We start from the raw sequence: 22,284 nt of genomic DNA on the forward strand, positions 1-22,284 counted from the left end.
TTATTTGGCGATGAAAGGACTGTTGGAAAAATATTTTACCAATGACGACGTATTTAAGCGTCGGTGATGATAGAGTATCCTGACGTTGAAAAAAAAAACGTAGCTAGAAATTACTCTTTTGGCGGCATTTTTCATCGTAGCCAATGATTTGGCATAAATAGAAATTAAAAATCCATATATGGTGACGATACCAATTCTGAATTTGTGATTTCAGCGAGTAATTTCGAAAAAATTTGGGCTAAATTTTTTTGGTTATCTCGCACCCATCCAATTAAAAAAAAAAAAAAACCCTAGCTACTACTCAGTATTCACGCACTCTCTCTCCCATTGAACCGCCATTCTTCTCGCCTCCACCACCAGTTATTAAATCTCCTCAACCAATGTGAATAACCCTCCCCCATCGGATCGGAGAACCGTTTCAGTAAAAGATACACTCTCCATCACTCTATTCTCTCTCTTTGGGTTTTAAATTTGATTTTTGGGGGTTCCAGCTTGATTAGCAAATGAAATTCATTCTAGGGGGTTTACTTAATTCTGGCTGCATATTTTGTTTTTCTCTACTATTTTTTTCAGTCATGGGTTTCTCACAAATTTCTTATAGAAATTGTTGTTTGCAAGGTTTCTTCTCTCGGTCTCTCAAAGCGAAGACTTTCCAAAACCAACCTCGCTGGGGTATGTGTTCTTCTTCCATTTCTTTATTCTTTCTTTCTGCAAATTAATTGTATAAGAACAAACATGCCCAAGTTGTTAGTTTCTGTTTTAGGTGATGAAGAAGTGGAAATGTTACTCAAATGACTCAAACTGAGACAGTGGACAAACATTTTGGGCTTTTTGGCTATTTGACGAGTTATATTAGAATCCCTTTTCTCCTTTGTCCTTAAATTTTATATACTATGTAAAACAATGTAGTTGGAATTTGTAGGGACATGAAGCATAGTTTGATTTAGGCATTGTAATGAACATAAATTCTGCAAAATTTGCCCGACGAAACAAAATGAAGGAACAATGAATTACAACACAAAAACAAGACCAGCATACAAACATCAAGGAGGTAAACAAAAGTATCACTACAAGGTACGTCACGAAGCTCGCTAAAATATATTTGGCAAACATTCTCTGAATTTTGACAGAAGGAACTTCACCAAAACTTTCCTTCACTAATATTGCTTTTGGGTTTTAATTAAGCTCGGAAAACATGTGAACTACTCATAGTTCGTGATTCCGAACGGAACTTCGGAATTCCGGGCGGAATTTCGGTTTTTCAAAAAAACGGAATTCCGAACATAAAGTCGAAATATCCGAAATTCCGAATTATCCAAAATTCAGAATGCAACAAGGGTCGAAATTTAATGAATTTCGGTTTTTAAATTTGTCGGAATTCCAAAAATTCCGAAATTCCGAACTATGGAACTACTCAGCTACTTTTTCTGTTGGAGACCTTAACGCTCCCATCATTTATAAAAGGTAGCTGTGCAGTTGTTAGATCCTCCTAATATGGACCATTTTTGCACAAAAGCTTACCGTGTAAAACATACAAATACAAGACCCAGCTTCTTATGATAAACTATATATTTTAAATCCCACCACTCACATGCTGCCCGTTCAGACCCTATTGTGCACCAATCCCGTGCTGCAAATGATATAGGGGTACACATAGAAATGTCAAATTTTGCAGCACAAGAAGTGTGTATTATGAGTTGAACTGTCCCAAATGTGTAAATCAACCTCTCTGATTTTCTGTATCTGTCCCAAAATGCACGAAAAGCAAGACTAAACGTGAGAAATACCAAATCAGTCACTAGAGTCCACACTTTCACTATATGAACTACTGGCATTGCAGCTGTGCAATGTTAGGCCGTTCATATTACCTTCTATTGCTGAATCGTCTACCCGCTTTTGAAAGAATTTCTCTCTCTCCATGTGTTTGGCAGGTGGGGGATGAATGACAGCAGGCACATGTGTGCTAGATTCCTTTGGCTCCAAACATAATGGCCGTATAAGTGGATGATTCAGCTTTTCCCCTTCAGCAGATCCAAGCAAGCCCACAGGTCGCTGCAAGTGGTTTTCATCTTCCGGTCTCATACAAGCTTTTCCTTTTCTGATTCTGTGAAACAGAATGTTGAAAAGGTAAGTTTGAACTGCAGAGCACTTCTTTATGTATTACTGAAAAATATCAATTACATAGTATATAAATTACTATCTTCACATTTCCTTATTTCATGGAGCTACTTAAACAAAGCAAATTTCATTGATAATTTTGCATTATAGTTTTCTTGGTTGGGTAGCATGAAATATCATCTTGATCTGTGTCATACCATCGTAGCAACAAGTGACAGCAAATGTTAATGACTAAGTTAACTCAAGGTAACATGTTATCTATTTATTAGTCTTTTCTTTTCCTTGAGGTAACATTCAGATCATTATATTCATTCAAATCACTATATCTAATCTCATGAACTGTACTATCGTTACAGTTACTAAAATACCAGACTAACACGCATCTTGAATTGCCAGAATAGAAGATTATGATATATGTATTCGAACGACTTCTAGGTGATTGCCTTTGATGCAACCAATTGGAATGAACCAAATATCAATGTGTTCTAGACTCTACAGATGGGGAATACAGGTATTTAGATCTATATCAAGGGTTTTTATTATTATTTTTAATAGAATTTGGTTTAATTATAACATTTTTAAGTCCATGTTCATACTGATTAGGTCTAAGTCTAGTTGATGTAGTTGTCAGGGAAATTTTGTTTTGTTTTCAGAGGGGGAGTATTAATCAAATTATTCAAATGTGTATGGTTTCACAAGCTATTCAAGATGGTAGCAGATTATAAAATCAATTTCAAAAACAACAATTTTTTTTTTTTTTTTTTTTTTTTTTTTTTTTTTTTGGTAAGCCTGTTTTAAAATGAGATCATTAACTCTTTGATGCTGGCGGGATTCGAGCCCCAAACCTCTGGTATCATCACCTAAAGGTTTTACCGACTTTGCTAGTCGGCACTTGCAAAAAACAACAATTTATTGTTTTCCTTCTTAAATCATGGGTCTTCAACGCTTCTCTACTGGTTGGGTCATTCCAAATATAACCAAAAGCACTGTGAGTACTAACTTTGGGAGTTTGTTTGTCTTTTGAAATGAAACAGTTGGTTGATCCTGAGATTCAACAAAAGGCTGGGATGATTGCACTGTATCGTAAGACTTATTTCAGTGACAAAAAGATTTGGTTTCTCCTTAAGCAAAAAATAATTATGTAAGTAACTTGTACTTACATTTTAAGTTAACTAAATTGTAGTTTTGTGAGATATTTATATTTATTTGTTTTCTTTTTAAGAGAGAATGGTGGAACTCCAAAATCAACCTATATCGGAAGGTTCTAACCCTTTGACTGAAGAAGATATTTTTGATAAAATCTTGGGCGTAAGACCGGGTTATAAACGGGGCCTTGGACATGGCGAGGCACCCCCATCCCGTAAACATGTGGCTGGATATGAACACCCAGATATGGATCAGTTGAGAGCAAGGGCAGAGGAGACAGAGTCTCAGTTGGAAGAGTTGCGAGGATGGAAGGAAGCGGCTTAAGAGCAACACACCAGGCGCAAATTCAACAACAACAACGCCAGTTGGACTATCTCACGGAGAAACTTGATGGTCCTCCTTCAATGTGGTATGATTTATGAATTTAATTGTTTTCTTATATGTGTTGGTGTTATTTGATTGGGATATAGTTGTTTGATCGGAATGAATAAGCCTCTATATCATGTTTTAGGTTGCATATAGCCTCTTCAGTTTTGGTAAATGGAATATGGGTTTTTCACAGCCTTGTGAAATATATTATTGTGATTTTCAGGTTATGACAGGTTATTATATTTATGAAATATTGAAAATACAGAGGAGACTCTGTTGAAATTTTACTATAAAAGTCACATATCTTATCTTAGGTATGTAATTGTTTGAGATTTGGGTAGACATAAGCTTTGAGTAGACAACCTATTAGTTCATAGCTCCTCACTAAATTCTTCGACCACTATTGTTTGTGGCTTTATTTATTTATATTTAAATTAATTTCTTTAGATTTACTTTCTCTAGTATTGTTTGGATTAGTTCTATTTAACTCTATTCTATAAGTCTGTATCTTGCAATATATATAGGTATATCTTACTTTACTTTGTTATGTAATTTTGAGGGTATTTGTTTCGCGTTGGTTGTATTGGGGTGGGGTTTCCTGTTGGTACGTGGTTGATTAGCATGATAAGTGGGGTAATCCTTTTTGCTATGAGGGAGGGCAGAGCTTTTCATTTTTTTCATATTGTCTGAGTCAGAACCTTTAGTTAGACAGATCTTGGGTACAATTTAAACTTAACATAATTGTTAATAGTTCACTAGATTTTAATTTTGACATGATGAAACTATTATATTTTTTGTTTCCATTTTTTTTTGTGGTCTAATATATAGATAATATCTTTGTGCAGATAATCTTACGTTAAAATGGGTCGGTTTGGTATTAGTTTTTGTGAAGAAATGGAGGTTTGGAATTGCAAGAGGCACTAGAGGAATCTAAATGCTTTTTTATTATAATTATTTTTTGTGCAGATGGTTCATTCGCAAGCTACTTGAGGGATGTTTAGAAATGTTTTTGTTTAAGTTTATACTTTTCTTAAGATGAGTTTAGAAATAAAAATTATGAAAGGGGATGATGCAACTTTCTTTTGTTTCTATAATGGAGTGAATTAACTCACTTTTATTTATTGGAAATTTGTTGTTTAAGATAATTGATGTTATGGTTATTTTATTTTGCATTTATTTGTTAAGGGGGTGAGATAATTGTACAGATAGTGCACAACGGCAACGATATTAGTGATAAAAATAGTCTTTTATGACTCATGTAGTGTGGGAACATGATCACAACTAACTGATTTTTTTTACTCAAGCTACGATCAAAATGCCGCTTATAACACTAATTTTTTTAATTCGTTTTATTTTTCTCGACGATAGAAACATCACTAAAAACACATAAAATTCAAATATTTTAGATCTTTAGCGACGATAACAACGTCACTTATATAACCAAAGTTTCAAATTACTAATATCTCTAGTGATGATAAAAACGTCGCTAATAAGATCTTTGTTTTTTTAATTTTTTGGACTTATAGTGATGATTAAAACATCGCTAATAACACCAAAATTGTCAGACCTTTATCGACGTTAACAACGTTGCTAGTAATGCCTTATTACCGACGCTTTTAAAAATGTCGCCAAGAGTTCATCTTTTGCAACATTACTACATTGAGAATACCAAAATGAGTTAGCGACAAAATTAGAAAAACAGCGACAGTAATAATCGTTGGTAAATATTTGCTATTTGGCAACGTTAAAATATCGTGGCTATATATCATTGTCGACTATAACATTAGCGACGTTGCCCCGACACTCCACAAAGCGTCGCCAAATGGTATTAGCGACGTTTCTGAGATTTTCAGCGATATTTATTTTTGTCGGCAAAGACCCTGTTTCTTGTAGTGTTGCGACCACTTGGATTTTTCTTTGGGAGTACTGGGAGGTGTGACAGAGCCATTGACAAGACCAAACTTATTCTTTGCTCGAAGGGCTCTAGAGATAGATCGTAACCAAGTCGGATAATTGTCACCAGATAACAGAGGAGAGACAAGAATAGCCGTGGGACTATCTGAGTGGTGTACAAAGAAAGGATCATCGGAACCTGGAGGAGAGTCATTATTGGTGTTTGAGACGTCGACCATTGAGAATTGAGAGGAGGCGGAAGCTTAGAGCGGTTAGGGTTAGGGTTTGGATCGAAATTAGGCTGATACCATGATAAATTAGAGAGAGGTTACAAGTTCCTAATATGTTTGTATCTATTTTAATAGAAATTCTAAAACAAATTGGAAACAAACGGTATAAGTCTGCGATCTCGAATCGAGAAGCGTGGTGGCGCTCTGTCTTCTAATAGGGACCCAATATATGTATTGTTTTACTTTTACTATCATGCATCACGGTGGTAATGCAAATTGTCTTTTTATTTTCATATTGTCACTGAATATTGGTTGTCAATTTTGATTACTAAACTACACTTTTTTTCTTCAGTTTGTCTCTTGGTGTATTAATATTAATTTTGATTAATAAGAGGAAGAAAAGATTATGTCGATTTATATGTTTTCATTTGAGTTTAGAAAGCTTTGTTAATATAGCGCATGCAATGCAATTGGTCTTATATGTAAAGAACCAGTCAAAAACATATGTTACAGGCACAACGCGCGTGCAGTTTTGCTAGTGATAAAGAAATACAAATATCTAGGATTTAATAAACCATAAAGCATAAAGAATTGAGAAATATCCAATCATTAACCCTAGCAAAAAGAAATCATTAACATGACTTCAAACACCATAAATAAATGAGTAAAACAATTAATAACTAAAAAGAGAAAAGTTTAAATTTTATGTTGAATCACTTAGGGGTGTTTATGGGTCGGTTTTGGGTCGGTTTTTATCGGTTTCGGTTTTGGGTCTATTTTTAGCGGTTTTATCGGGTTCGATTCTTTCGGGTTTTTTCTTATATTTTGAAAATCTGGACCCATACCCATTAATTAAGTCGGTTCTAGTTCGGATTTCGGTTCCTTATTGGGTTATATATTTTTATTGCTAAAATTATTTTTTTTAGTTATATAACCGATATAAAAGTTGGTTATATGTTTCTAACTGTACAGATAGTGCACAACGGCAACGATATTAGTGATAAAAATAGTCTTTTGTGACTCATGTAGTATGGGAACATGATCACAACTAACTGATTTTTTTTACTCAAGCTACGATCAAAATGCCGCTTATAACACTAATTTTTTTAATTCGTTTTATTTTTCTCGATGATAGAAACATCACTAAAAACACATAAAATTCAAATATTTTAGATCTTTAGCGACGATAACAACGTCACTTATATAACCAAAGTTTCAAATTACTAATATCTCTAGTGATGATAAAAACGTCGCTAATAAGATCTTTGTTTTTTTAATTTTTTGGACTTATAGTGATGATTAAAACATCGCTAATAACACCAAAATTGTCAGACCTTTATCGACGTTAACAACGTTGCTAGTAATGCCTTATTACCGACGCTTTTAAAAATGTCGCCAAGAGTTCATCTTTTGCAATATTACTACATTGAGAATACCAAAATGAGTTAGCGACAAAATTAGAAAAACAGCGACAGTAATAATCGTTGGTAAATATTTGCTATTTGGCAACGTTAAAATATCGTGGCCATATATCATTGTCGACTATAACATTAGCGACGTTGCCCCGACACTCCACAAAGCGTCGCCAAATGGTATTAGCGACGTTTCTGAGATTTTCAGCGATATTTATTTTTGTCGGCAAAGACCCTGTTTCTTGTAGTGTTGCGACCACTTGGATTTTTCTTTGGGAGTACTGGGAGGTGTGACAGAGCCATTGACAAGACCAAACTTATTCTTTGCTCGAAGGGCTCTAGAGATAGATCGTAACCAAGTCGGATAATTGTCACCAGATAACAGAGGAGAGAGACAAGAATAGCCGTGGGACTATCCGAGTGGTGTACAAAAAGAAGGATCATCTAACCCACGGAGGAGAGTCATTATTGGTGTTTGAGACGTCGACCATTGAGAATTGAGAGGAGGCGGAAGCTTAGAGCGGTTAGGGTTAGGGTTTGGATCGAAATTAGGCTGATACCATGATAAATTAGAGAGAGGTTACAAGTTCCTAATACGTACACATTGTTTATATAGAGATTACAAGTTCCTAATATGTTTGTATCTATTTTAATAGAAATTCTAAAACAAATTGGAAACAAACGGTATAAGCTGCGATACTGAAATCGAAGGCGCGTGTGCGCTCTGTCTTCTAATAGGGACCCAATATATGTATTGTTTTACTTTTACTATACGTACTCAGGTGGTAATGCAGCTGTCTTTTTTATTTTCATATTGTCACTGAATATTGGTTGTCAATTTTGATTACTAAACTACACTTTTTTTCTTCAGTTTGTCTCTTGGTGTATTGATATTAATTTTGATTAATAAGAGGAAGAAAAGATTATGTCGATTTATATGTTTTCATTTGAGTTTAGAAAGCTTTGTTAATATAGCGCATGCAATGCAATTGGTCTTATATGTAAAGAACCAGTCAAAAACATATGTTACAGGCACAACGCGCGTGCAGTTTTGCTAGTGATAAAGAAATACAAATATCTAGGATTTAATAAACCATAAAGCATAAAGAATTGAGAAATATCCAATCATTAACCCTAGCAAAAAGAAATCATTAACATGACTTCAAACACCATAAATAAATGAGTAAAACAATTAATAACTAAAAAGAGAAAAGTTTAAATTTTATGTTGAATCACTTAGGGGTGTTTATGGGTCGGTTTTGGGTCGGTTTTTATCGGTTTCGGTTTTGAGTCTATTTTTAGCGGTTTTTATCGGGTTCGGTTCTTTCAGGTTTTTTCTTATATTTTGAAAATCTGGACCCATACCCATTAATTAAGTCGGTTCTAGTTCGGATTTCGGTTCCTTATTGGGTTATATATTTTTATTGCTAAAATTATTTTTTTTAGTTATATAACCGATATAAAAGTTGGTTTACGGCGATTATAACACTTGTCATCGATATTTTTATCCTCTCATAAGAAGTAATAGTCCTAAATTCAATAATAATATTTGAAAGTTATCTAAAAACTTTAAATACTCATACATTATACGTATGTATATATTTTAAATCGAATATGTGTATATTATATTATACGTAATGCGTTATATATAAAATAAATACCACATGTACCACAATTATTAGTTAGCATTGCACGTATTCGTTATCTAATATATATATATGTAATATATCAAGCACGTACATGTTCATGCATTAGTTAATATAGACAATGCATTAGTTAATTCATAGTATATGACTATACGTGTAGACGTAGACACATAAACATTATTATTAATATTTATAATATACATATTTAATGTAATATTATAAAAAATGTATTTAATAACACACATTCACTATTATACTAAATGTTATATATATTTAGTATAATTTTACACTTAACAAATATAGACTATATATAATAATAATGTTTGGGTTTGCCTTTATTTAGTGTAATATAATACTAAATTCTATATATCAAAATCAAACTAATCGGTTCGGGTATCTATCGGTTTTTTACTATTTAGTTCTAACGGTTTCGGTTTTTTATCGGATTGGTTCTTGAAGACCTACTTTAAATCGGTCTAATATTTTAAGATCCAGAACCGCTATAAACGGTTTCAGTTCCAGTTCGGATTCGGGTAATTGGGTACCATGCACACCCCTAGAATCACTACTATTTGCATTTGTGTGGGCAAAATCATTAGTGTCTTAGGATATGTCCAGAATTTTGTTGTTTCTTAGACAAGATTGGGCCACTATGGTTATGAAGCCCAAATGAGGCATCTTAAATCCCGACTCCAGATTGCAAAATGTTGCTAAAACCCCTTCCATGTTCCATCCTCAACCAGCTTCTTCATTCTTCATGGCTGGAGTTACTTCGATTTCGAGGGCCTTCCTTTCTCTCCAGTGTGAAATAATTGGGTACTCCTCAGCAATAACACCTTCTCTCATATTTCCACCACGTGTCACTCTATCCACTACTACTGTCTCTGCATCTTCTCGCCGCAGAAACAACAACAACACTCCTCCAATCACCTGCACCAATAATAATAATAAAAAGAAGAAGAAGAATACCAGAAGCAAGGTATTACCTGAAAATGATGATGATGATGGTTTTGATGAAGATTCAATAGAAGCATTATTTAGTCTTCTGGAAGAAGATTTGAAAAATGATCTTTCCTCTGGTGATGAGGATTTAACTGAGGAAGACTTAGATAAGCTTGAAAAAGAATTGGAGGGAAGTGATGATGAGCTCTCTGGACTGCTTAATTCTGAGAAATCAGAAACTGATGATGACGAGGATGAGGAAAGGCCGGTGGAACTTAAAAAGTGGCAGCTTCGAAGGCTGGCTTCTGCGCTAAAGATTGGTCGGCGTAAAACTAGTGTAAGCATCCTATACTACACTGTTATTAACTTATTACATCTTTCATAGGGCATAACTGAAGTATATGGGTATAATAGGTGGATGCATGTTAGAAGTGGAATTTTCTGACATGATTGTCCATGTAGACGTACTTCAGTCCATGCCACATTAATCTTGCTGCAGATAAAGAGTCTTGCTGCTGAGTTATGTCTTGATAGAGCCGTTGTACTCCACTTGCTTCGTGACCCGCCTCCAAATCTTCTGTTGCTGTCTGCTGCTTTACCTCATAGAATTGTGCAAACAACTTTAGAACCTGAAAGCAAACCTGTAGATCCGTCTGTAGAGTTTACTAAGGATGTTTTGGAACCTCAACCTGAGGTGAAACTGTCTGTTCATATGATGCAGAGCAGATGGTCTATGCAGAAGAGACTAAAGAAAGTGCAATTGGAAACCCTAGAAAGAGTATATAATCGTACAAAGAGACCAACTGTAAGTCATGTTCTTTTTCTTGGTGTGCTATTGTGGTTATGGTTGAACATGTCTAAGTGTTTGCATCATTTATCCTCTTTTGTTCGATATGGATATAGTTTATAGGATTTTTAGATAGTCTCAAGTAAAGTCTGAGATTATGTGAATATCTTTTGGTCTTGAATCTCATAAACTATAAAGTTCAAGAATATCAATTGCACACTTTTACCTTAGCTTGTCAGGTGCCACTACTCAGATCAAAGACGTACTACAAATGTTTATAAAGGATTTTAGGTCTCAATGCCAGTTGGAGTTACTCAAATTCCTTGACATCTCACCAATTCAAAGTTGGGAGTGTATTTCCCTGTATACTTCATCTGTTTCATAAAGTTGGTTGTAGTATTGAGCTTTCTTTTCGTATTTGAAGTTCAGAACAATAAATAAGCTAGCGCCTTGTTCTAAAAGACATCAACGACATAAGAGATTGTTTCACCTTATAAGGGGATGCAGATATCATATTATTGGTGTAATGGGATACTGTTGGATTGTAAGTTTTATAACTTGTAAGTGGTCTACTTAAGAGTTTCTCACCCACTGAAGCCAGCCAAGAATGGTGTAACTAGGCATGTGGGCAGAGAACACGAGAAAATCCTCAAAGTTGGAAATATGGGTATACAAGTCTCCGGGGTCTTGTGGCTAGTGTAAAGTGCTAGGAGGAACCCATTTGAGGTAGTGACCGAATGACTTCCACTACACACTTCTACTTGCGATGTTTCTTACTTTGCCTCTCTTCGATTCAATTTTGGGTTATGTTCACTCCAAAAATTCTCTTAATTTCTTTTAGAGCACAAAGGCCTTTGTTTTACTTTGTAAAAGTACTGGGGAAAGCAAGCCTTAGTCCACTATATCCTGGCATCGACGAGAAATGACAGCATCAAATGCATAAATAGAGTCACCCGGGCAAACCAAACCTCCTCCTAATACCTAGGTGGGCTTGAATAGTAGTTTTTTTTCTTTTAAAGTACTAGGTGGGCCTAAACAAGTACTACTAATTTAGTTAGGGGGCTATTCCCTACCTGGCCTCTACATGGCTCCGGCACTGCTTATAATCTTGTGTTCGTTCAGTTACTTGTTGTGCACTTGTTGTTGTCTGCTAATATTACAAATGCAAGGAAATGGCTAAGTTTTTAATTCTCATTCATCTCATTTCATGTCTGATGATGCAGAATGCAATGATCAGCAGCGTAGTCCACGTTACAAATCTCCCCCGGAAAAGAGTTGTTAAATGGTTTGAAGACAAGAGAGCTGAAGATGGGGTTCCTCATAACCGTCTCCCCTACCAGCCGTCTACTTCTGAGTCAATGCTTATCAACTAATCTGTAAAGTCAGGTTCCGTTGAGTTGGATTTTATTCCTTGACTACACTCCATGCAGTTATGTTCCCTGCTGCTTCATACCTAACTGTTGTGACAGCTCCTTATTAACAGTTAGAACTTGCATGAACCGTTAACTACTTGAAATGCGACAAGACCTTGAAACCAAAAAAGTCTAGTATTCATAATCGACCAGTCTTTTTCCCCTCCAGAATTCATAATGCATCATTGACAATAGGAGTTGTCATATTCTCTTGAATGATAAGTACACGGCTTTTTGTTTATTGAACAGAATACAGTATATGCTAGGCACAGATAGGCAGAATTGCTTGTGCTATTTAATCTTAGTATAAATGATTCAAGAATAATTCGTATAGCTTAAACTTTGAGATATTAACTAAAATTATTTGCTCCAATGTCTAATCAGGAATTTAATCTTCCATACTCCAATAGTGGAGTGCCCCCATGAATGTTTTGTTAGAATAGTTGTATGAACACAAAGAACTAAAGTAGAAACGAAAGGAGCGATGAGGCGTAAGTAGTAATGAAGAGACAAGGACAAAAGTGAATGGCGAGAATAACCAAGCGCGGATTAAGTCTTTAAGGAAAGATTTAAGCCCTTCCAATGGTGCGAGAAAGGCAAGCGTGGCGTCTTCCTCACGATTCAATGGTTAACGATGGCGACTTTGCACTAGAAACGCACTACCTCTGTAAAGCAAATATATAACTCTTTCACGGGCCGACAAGAAGAAAGAAGAAGAAGAAAAGAAGTTTTGAGTTTCTCGCGAGTTGAGTTTAGTTTCAAAGTCTTTTTTCTCTATGGACTCACAAATCCTATTTATAGAGGTTAGAAGGAAAGAGAGACCAACTCCTAATAGAACACCTGAAACTTGCTGCTCAAGAAAAAGGCAAAACAAGTTTAGGTTATTGGTCAAACCACTACCCACAACAGTATGCCCAAGCCCAGGCCCGAACCCTATCCGATGTGATGGATAACCAATGTGGGACTATCTACTATGCACTAAAGTGGAGAGAACACCATTTGTTCATCTCCTCCACTTTGTACACACACACTAGTATTTAGAAATACACAAGAGATTCCAACAATCCCCCACTATTTCAAAATACTAATAGTCTCCCACTATTTTGGAATAGGATATTACAAAAGAAATGGGTTAACGAAATGCCAGAGAGAATCGAAAAAACAATGCATAAGATACTGGTGCTTTACGGGCTTGAACCAGTCATAGGGTAACATGTCTTATAATACGTGAAAGTGGTGGATTAAAAAATCTTTGAACCAAGATTCCCTTGTAGTAAAATAGAGGACATGCACCCACATTGCTCTTTCATTATATGCTTGTTACGGGTATTGTTATGCTTTTTGCCCTACTTTACTGTTTTTCCATGAATGCTCTAGAGAGTACATTTGTCGAATACTCATAAGAACCGACCCAGTTCTACATTCACGTAGGTGGATATCCATCAAGTGTACATTGCAGTTAAAATACACTATCTCATTATAAAAAAATGGACTATGGATTCCAATAAGAATAAAATAATTCATCCTTTCTCATTGCAATTCAAGTTATACAAAGTATACAAAAAATGCTATCTAGTCATAGGGTGGGATGTCTCAAAGAAAGACAATAGCATACCAGAGCGACGAGGTGACTTGTTTTCCCTTTGAACCTAATTCATGGGATCTCCAATCACATAGGTGGGGTTGCTGTCAGTGTCGCCCTCTATCTAAGTCAAAAGTCCCATCCCCTCTCGACGATATAACCACTTGCCTCCAAAGAAGTGGTGCGGTTAGACATGTGGCCAAACTAAGTCCAACCTAACATAATCTCTAGCGGTTTTGCTTGATTAAGTTATATCTCAACTTACATGTATTCTTTTCCCATTTGCACATAAGATAACATGTTTTAGCTATTCTGATATGAGGCGGTTACCAAAGCATATACACATCGAGGTTTTGTTTTAGAGCTAATGGAAAGATTTGCCAAGAAGTTGCTAACCTACTTCGGCATCATCACATGCCTTTTCTAAAGGCGATTAGCTTGGATGATATCCAAGACACTCAATTTCCACCAAAGGTAAACACATAAACATTCTTGGATCCAAATTTATAACATATTACCCTTCTAACAATGATGGAAATCTACTAAATATCAGTCCGTAATCAATGGCTCTGCTATAGTACTTGGATAATCTGACAATATACATCAAAGTTTCTTATAAGGACACAATGAGTTATCAGCTCAGTATGCCATTAATGTAGGCAATGTCATGTCTCTCATACATTATCCATCAAGTACAATTGGCTACCATTGATATTGACATATTTAGTATGAGAAAACACAAAGAGATTATTTTTCATAAGATGGATATTTGCCACAAAAGGTGTTAACACATGCTTACTATCATAATACCCATACTTTTCAATGAAAAATATTTCTACTAAGTGCTATAACAATATAATGAGACCAACATGAGTTTTAATTCCTATATTCACGGTCATTCAATTCAGAGTGCGAAATTTCCACTATACCATCCGGCGGTCCGGTTTAAAGTGCGTTGTGGCCTTGACCATATTCAAACGTCAACATCTTGACAACCTGAATATAGCGATTCTGAAAATGAGTTTAACAACATAATAAACTATCATTTTCAATGGCGGTTTATGATGTGTTTCAAATAGGAATTTCTCCGTCGCATCATACACATTCTCAATGCTAGCACTCATGATATTAAATCATCTAAACAAAGAGAGATTAACACATATGTCTTGCTTTGCTCTAAAGAAAGTACACATTTTTTATCAACAACGGTACTTTGACATCCATATGACACTAATATGTTGTTGAATTGCTCATGCCATTTATAGGCTTGAATCAACTCATACAAAGATTTAACTAAATTGTATACCTTCAAATTTCATCTCCTGGTACTACTTGGTATTGTAGTTCCAGCACAACTACTAACTAGAGTCTTTAGAATTTTGTAGAAGAAATTCTAGTTATATGAGCAAGGTTTCAAAATAGTATAAATTTTGTCTCGATTGAAACCCCTTGGCTATTATTATTAGCATTGTATTTTGCAATACAACTATCACGTTTTAGTTTTCTCTTGAAGATCCAATTCAACCTATAGATCCCCCATAAATCAAGAGTCCGGTTTAGAGGAGTTGTATCCTTCAAAAGGACACTTCTCATAGGCATGGACAACTTTCTTATAGGTTAATGAATCTTCCTCAAGAAACATATAAACATCATCACCGTGAATGGTGGAAATACTCATTGATAGTCTTCCAAATTTCTTGTGCAGAAATAATGGGATTATCTTATGTAGTTCATTATGAACATTCAACCACTCTATGCGATTTCTCGAAAAGCACAACCTCAAATAAAATTAGCATATAAGACATTCAATAATAGTGTGGTATCTACAAAATTGTTATCACTCATGACAACCGAAAACAAACATCACTATTATGAGTTTCAAAGAATGAACATCTACTAGATAATTCTAGGTCTCAAAAAGACTTCTTTTAGATTCATTCACAATAGCCTTGGCAAGACACCCCCACATTTTGAAGCATTTTTGGATAGGCCCAAGACCTTTCCATACTTTGTAGTTCATGTTTTTCCAATTATCTTGTGAGATGAACTATGGTAAAAACGTTGTTATGCATATGGGTCACCACCCCCCACAGTTCAATAGTTACTCAACCTAATCAAACTTACATGCAAAACACATTATACCGCTACAAACACTAAAAGAAACAACAACAATAAAATGCACTCTTATGACAAGAATATACTTTACTCAAGTCTATGATTCTGGATCATATTAAACATAGTCATATTATGTTCATGTTATCTATATGAAAGGAAATCCACAAAAGATTCTAATGAATCTTAAAGAATAGAAGAATTAGATGAAAAGGGTTTTACCCGAGATAATATCATTATCATCATTCAACATTCCAACTGTCATAGGGAGACAATCCATGCACTTGTACATCACCTTGGCTATTTATCCATAGTCATAGGAGGATAATGCCTAATAAGACAATCTACAAGCGTTACATCTCCTTGTCTAAAATAGTCACTGGAGGATATTGTCTAAGAAGACAAACCATTACCTTACATCTCCTTGACTAAATTAGGTTTAAGAGGATATTGATTGTTTCCTCTCGTAGACAACGATGCTCATTACTTAATAATATATGACATGGTTAAACTTCATGTCAATGTTAAATAATGCATTCATGCCAAATATGGTAAATATCATATCATAGGTTCAGGAAAACTAAACTTTAATTGTACCCCTCACAACAAAAAGTATACGATATTTAAGCAAATCTAGCCACTGAATATGCAAAACAACTGAGGACTTCACCTCCTCTTTTTACATGAGCTCAAGCAAGATAGGATACCCTATCAACAAGACCTCAAGTACTACCACAACATCTAATGGCTCAACCCATTAATGTCTTCAACTAGAAAAATTTACCAATAAATTATCATCAAGTTTAAAGTAAATCCACGATGATTAATATCCAAAACTAGCATGCTACACAACTTTAACATATGCTATATTGGATATAAGCTACAAGTTACTTCATCTAACATGTATTTTCACAACAGTACAATTATAACCATCGTCTAACAACACGTTAACTCAATAAAGGTAAGCAATTATGCATTGAATACATTATAATTACTATCCAAGATTTGAGTGTGGTTGATATTAACTATCTTAAGGTCTCTCTTAGACCATCTACATACATCTACATATGTACAAAGAAAATTAATATCAAACTACTTCTAGTCAAACCAATTAATTCCTCGATTGAAAACACGATAATTTGTTGACTAGGTTATTAAAGAAGTTTAAGCTTAGGGATTTCCCTCCTAAGAAAACTAGCATGCAACTCAAGGCAAGAATATCACCATATAATTAAACCAAAAGAATTGCAAAGAGTGAAAGAATACGATACCTAACCGATTGAAAAACCGGATTACCATATTTTCCTCCTTCTAGAAAAACAGTTCAAAAGAACTGTAATTCTAAACCAGCTCAGGACGAATTGGGTATCAAGCCTTATACCACTGGAAAGCTCTTTGAATCAACTATCCAACACAAGAAGCGGATTGCAAAACCGAGCTCTGAGCTGAAAGTTATAACAGTTTCTGTAACGAGTGATGCAGCTGTCAAAAAGACGAACTTTGACGTTTTTCTTGATAGAAATCTCATATTTGACTCTCACAAACGTAGGAGAAAGGTCTACAACCATATAGGGTTTGATAAAACACAAAAGATCAATAAATATTCAACCTTTAATTGGTTTCCCTACCAAAAACGAAATTATTAGAAAATTTCTAAAGTCATAACCCAATAACACAAACAATAACTCAAAGTAAAAGACTTATCTTTTGATTGTCGTATTAAAGCACTCTCCTTTGTTCTACTACAAAACTCTTTCCTTAAGATTGTTAGAATAGTTATATGAACACAAAGAACTAAAGTAGAAACGTAAGGAACGATGAACGCGGAGTAGTAATGAAGAGATATGGACGGCCATGGCGAGAATAACCAAGGCGCGGATTAAGTCGTCCTTAAGGAAAGATTTAAGCCCCTTCCAATGGTGCGAGAAAGGCAAGCGTATGTCTTCCTCACGAGGATTCAATGGTTAACAATGGCGACTTTGCACTAGAACGCACTACCCTCTGAAAAAATATAACTCTCTCACGGCGGGCGACAAGAAGAAAAAAGAAGAAAAAGAACCGTTTGAGTTTTACGTTTCTCCGAGTTGAGTTTCGATCAAGTCTTTTTCTCTATGGACTCACAAATTATTTATAGAGGTTAGAAGGAAGAGATATCAACTCCTAATAGAACACAAAACTTGCTGCTTTCGAAAAAAGGCAAAACAAGTTTAAGCTATTGGTCAAACCACTACCCACAACAGTATGCCCAAGCCCAGGCCCGAACCCTACCCGATGTGATGGATAACCAATGTAGGATTATCTACTATGCACTAAAGTGGAGAGAATACCATTTGTTCATCTCCTCCACTTTGCACACACACACTAGTATTTAGAAATACACAAGAGATTCCAACATGTTTGATCCCCAGGTGTCCCTTTTTAAGAAATGGTCACTCCTAAAGAAGTTGAATACGGGTGTGTTTGAGTATGTCCATGATAAATGAAGAAACCGAGAAATAAAAGATATGCTGATGTGCAGTGAACTGTTACTGTAAGGGTTAGGACAACCATACTAGTCAGTGGGCCAAGTAACAATTTTCTGTTGGGTTCGGAGGACAACTTTGTTCCATTGAGTTAATCTACTGTCCCACACACCAGTCTGTACATCAACCCAGTGGTTGGGACTGGAGTCTGTCTACATCTATCCACCTGATAAACAGATCCTTATGACGTCAGGCTCTTAGTTTTTCGATTCATAGTGTTGGGAACGATAATGCCCAAGCGGGTAGCAGCCTGCAGGGGTAAAAAGTTTGTCCTGCTACCTCAGTTTTAATTTGCCAACTGAAATCTAAAACGTTCCTCTTCAGATATCGAGCTCTGTCCATTTTGTCAGTGTTAGTTTTTCATGCCAATATGGCTAATTGTTGCCGGCTTCTAAGTAGTCTTCCATTATTGTTCTATGATGTGGTGGACGAGTGAATCATCATTCACATCTGCATCAGTTCCCATGTCTCATTAGCCATTTACATCGGATTCTCCAGTCAATCTCGTTTCTTGATCGTGAGACAACCCTTGATACAGAGAAAAGTTATATTATGCAACTATAAGTGTATTTACTACTGCTTATCCTGAATATTAAAACTTAAAAGAACCTCAAATTCTTGGGGGGGAAAATGCAATAAACAAAAAATTCAATGGCAACCCAGGTGTTGAATGCATGCCTATTTGACTATTTCTCTAAATCAAAGAAACACATACATTCCAAATGTTGAATTTCGGGAGATATTTCATGAAGAATGAAAGAAGTCTAAGCTGTCTTTCTATTGTAACTGGGATTTATTAAGAAAGATGAAATTCATCTAGCTTATAGATGATCACTAGACTTAGTCCAACTGTCAATGTTGCCTTGAGAATGCTGGGACCCATAAGTGCGGTTTGTACAGCGTGAGACTGGCAGTTTATCAAATCTGAATTTGTTTAATTCAGGTTTGAACACCATGTTTCTTGGTTGAATTCCGAAGTCATTAGTAACTATCGACAATTTTCAATCGTTGGATTAGAACGAGGTCTCATTTTATCGTTGATGACAGAATGCATTCCGGGTCAGCTCTGCAATTGACAAAGAATCCGTCAAAAATATACATATTAAACCAACTGTACTAACCACTAGCTTAGGATTTTAAAATATGTGAATCATTTTATCAATGAAAACAACGACAATGAAGGACTGTTACAGCTCAACAGTCTCCTATACTCGTAGTGTTTTTATTTGATTTTTACCATGAGAATGCCTTGTTTTGATTTCTACATTCTTCAGTTGACATTTTGTCTCTACTATATATATAGAAAAAGGCTGAACAACAAGTATATGTGGACATAGAAAGTCACATGGATTATCAAGCAAAGCTACAGATGATGTATGTAATATAGACAACACAGATAAAGGCAGGAAGAAAGATAGGAAGAAAGGAAAGGAAGGGAAGGGAAGGGGTATGGCTGGGTTGCAAAGATCTGCAATTTCATTCAGGAGGCAAGGTTCATCAGGTTTGGTATGGGAAGATCCATTGGCATCCGGAGAATTGGACAAGGCAAAGAAAAAAGAAGGAGAAGAAAAAAATGAAAAAGAAGAAGGCGGTTCAGAATTTAGAGAGCTAAGACAAAGCAAAAGTGTGGGATCAATCAAAATGATAGAGCGCAGCCGATCCAATGGAGGACGTGGTTATCGAACTGGGAAGGTAACACCTTCTCTTGATCCACCATCTCCTAAGGTATCTGCTTGTGGTTTTTGTAGTGTTTTCAGCAAGCCAGTCGGCGACCATCGCTCCAAAACTAAAAATGGTAGAACGGGTAAGCGCAAGTCCTAGTGATCATACGTACGGCGCTATCCAACAAAGGCCGTCCATGGTTTCTTGGTGGCTGTGGCATACATGTTTTCACTTGTTAGCTCCATGTACTGAAAATCGAATTTGGTTCATCCATGTAAATCACGTGGGGGGAGTGTTATACAGGTTTGCAAAAACAGAATCATTTGTTTTCTTTCATTTTTCTGTTTCTTTTGCTGTTTGGATTTTGTTTTCTTTGTAGCTTTTAGAGATGGAATGGGTCTCGTCTATGTGTATATTGTTGTTTTAGTTAAAGTTTGTGAAAGGAAGTTTCATGTACAAAGAGATCACAAATTGAGCTCTCCCTCTCTCTCCTTCGTTAAAACTTCATATCTCAGAATCTACGGGATTATGAAGTACCTTTCTCTTTCATGATGGTAATGAACTTCCATTGAGGATATCTTGATTGGATTGTCAGGTCACAGGTGTGAACCCCAATCACTTTTTCCTCTCATTTATTAAAATGGGCTATGAGATTCTGATCAAGTCCTAGTCTCTCATGTCCTAAAGGCGCACGTTAGCTGATGCAAGTAGAACTGTAGAAATAATCAATGCAGATAATGTCTATGATAAGTTAGTCTAACAAGCAAGCATTAGAAGTTGTCTTTTTGATGACTCACCCTGACGAAAGTTTATGTCATAACAACTCGGTAACCATCGTTGTCCACTAATCCACTTATCCCTATCTTCCTTAATTATCATCTCCCAATAATACTATTTTCATTAGTCTCATTTCTAGCTGCCGACCATTTTGATACATTTGATAAGGGTTTACCCACGCCACATTGTGTCATGGTCGAGGGACTCGAGGAAAGTGTCCCATGGTTCAGTACTATGATGCCCGTCAAGTCTCAAGGATCACGCACCATGCGACCACGCATCACCCATGGTATGACTTCAATGTTCTGTTTTGTCCTATAATGGGTGTGCGTTGCCGAGCTTGCTCATAGTCCTATACCATGCGAGGAACGAAGGTATCAGACTGTCAATATTGTATTTTACGAGATTTCACGAAAATTTCTTTTATGATTAGAATTCCGATCTACATACATACATCTTTTATGAACTACTACACCACTGGTGTGTCGAAGACAAGTTCCATATAGCATTTCTGCCTGGTAATCTAGACATCTAGGAAGCACTAAGCACTACCCTGGGTGTTAAAAAAAACACTGGTGGTGAGTTGGTGACTAAGAAAAATATACTCATATTTAAGAGGCCTACACTAAGAAGTGTAATCACTTTCAGCTATTGGCATAAAGTCGATCTAAACCATTGGAACGTTAGAATTTAGTAGAATGTCTAAAGGAGAAGAAGAAGTGATAGATAGTTTGACAGAATGTCTGCACATTGGAAGGTTATGATTGGTTTGACCGTGTGGTGGCTAATGCTTGAAAACTAACGTTCACACTCTACACAGAGTCCAAGTGAGTCAGTGACCATTATGCATTAACTATTAGTGGGATCTTGGATGTTGACACAACCCTCCAATGTCCTTCTGTCTCATGCTCTGATTGAAGTTACATGTGATGCTCACATTCCGTTGTTGGTAACCATAAAGGTGTCTTTATTTAAGTTGTTACCCTGTTCTTTTAACCAGTACACTGAATCTAATCATCTGATCTGCGTTTGTCGCGGTATTTAAAACTACATAACGTATTGTCTAGAGAGATTAAAAAAAAAAAAGAATACAATGTATGTACGTCGTGAAACTGCACAATTCTGTTCTTGTTTTTTTGCTAACCGGGTGTCCGGACTGCTTATGCGCACCTTGACTAATCCCCCGGGCCTGGTTAGAAATAACTGCACACATATATACGTTTGAAAATGAAATTTTTGTGATCATCTTTGAGATTTCTGGTGTAGTAATAAGAATTCCCTCCTACAAAAATCAAATTCACACTGAGAGATGATCGTTCTAAGATCTATTGTTCATGGGGAGCTCATATAAAAGTAGTCGTGTAATTTTACTAGCAAAACAAAACATGAAAGCATTCTACTCCAATTTTCAGCAATGGTCAATGTAAATGCCAAAACATTAATAGTTTTTTTTGTTAAAGCCCAAACATTAATATAGCTGGAGTTTATACATTATAGCATGAACATTGTATGGAATTCTTGATCAAATGTAAATTATAACAAAGATGGTCGAAAATGGTGTTAAGGAAATGGTTGTTCTTCATAATAGAAGATGACTACATATCCATATTTTTATGAAATCAAGCTAACGTAGTTTTGGGTCACTTCTACAGTTCTTGTTCTGCCTCAAATTCA

The 22,284-nt window shown here is 35.7% G+C and overlaps 1 protein-coding gene and 2 long non-coding RNA genes across 8 annotated transcripts; 2 read left to right on the forward strand and 1 right to left on the reverse strand.

Moving 5' to 3' along the window:
• The first annotated feature begins 746 nt into the window (after window positions 1-746).
• Window positions 747-4,778, forward strand: LOC147510492 (uncharacterized). Of its 6 annotated transcripts, XR_015218866.1 has the most exons (6): window positions 1,414-2,127; window positions 2,269-2,364; window positions 2,515-2,629; window positions 3,153-3,259; window positions 3,341-3,673; window positions 4,479-4,778. It is a non-coding gene; the product is annotated as an uncharacterized LOC147510492 (long non-coding RNA). The 6 variants fall into 6 exon arrangements; XR_015218863.1 differs by adding an exon at window positions 747-1,074 and having other exon boundaries at window positions 1,932-2,629; XR_015218865.1 differs by having other exon boundaries at window positions 1,414-2,364.
• Window positions 4,779-9,494: 4,716 nt separating this feature from the next.
• Window positions 9,495-12,335, forward strand: OCP3 (overexpressor of cationic peroxidase 3). Its single transcript, XM_086602450.1, has 3 exons — window positions 9,495-10,093; window positions 10,256-10,561; window positions 11,767-12,335. Exons 1-3 carry the CDS (start codon window positions 9,539-9,541, stop codon window positions 11,914-11,916), a joined length of 1,011 nt encoding a protein of 336 aa, XP_086458576.1. The 5' UTR covers window positions 9,495-9,538; the 3' UTR covers window positions 11,917-12,335.
• Window positions 12,336-18,763: 6,428 nt separating this feature from the next.
• On the reverse strand, window positions 18,764-21,940 carry LOC147510494 (uncharacterized). Its single transcript, XR_015218867.1, has 2 exons — window positions 19,409-21,940; window positions 18,764-19,237 (listed from the first exon to the last, which is right to left on the reverse strand). It is a non-coding gene; the product is annotated as an uncharacterized LOC147510494 (long non-coding RNA).
• Between the last annotated feature and the right edge of the window lie 344 nt (window positions 21,941-22,284).

This window comes from Coptis chinensis, chromosome 3 (assembly GCF_015680905.1).
Source record: "Coptis chinensis isolate HL-2020 chromosome 3, ASM1568090v1, whole genome shotgun sequence".
Lineage (NCBI taxonomy): Eukaryota > Viridiplantae > Streptophyta > Magnoliopsida > Ranunculales > Ranunculaceae > Coptis > Coptis chinensis.

Excerpts from the sequence above, each read along its gene's own strand:
- OCP3 (XM_086602450.1), top strand. The coding sequence starts at position 9,539 with ATGTTCCATCCTCAACCAGCTTCTTCATTCTTCATGGCTGGAGTTACT. Across the intron at positions 10,094-10,255 it reads TTGGTCGGCGTAAAACTAGT|ATAAAGAGTCTTGCTGCTGA; the intron begins GTAAGCATCCTA and ends ATCTTGCTGCAG. Across the intron at positions 10,562-11,766 it reads ATCGTACAAAGAGACCAACT|AATGCAATGATCAGCAGCGT; the intron begins GTAAGTCATGTT and ends CTGATGATGCAG.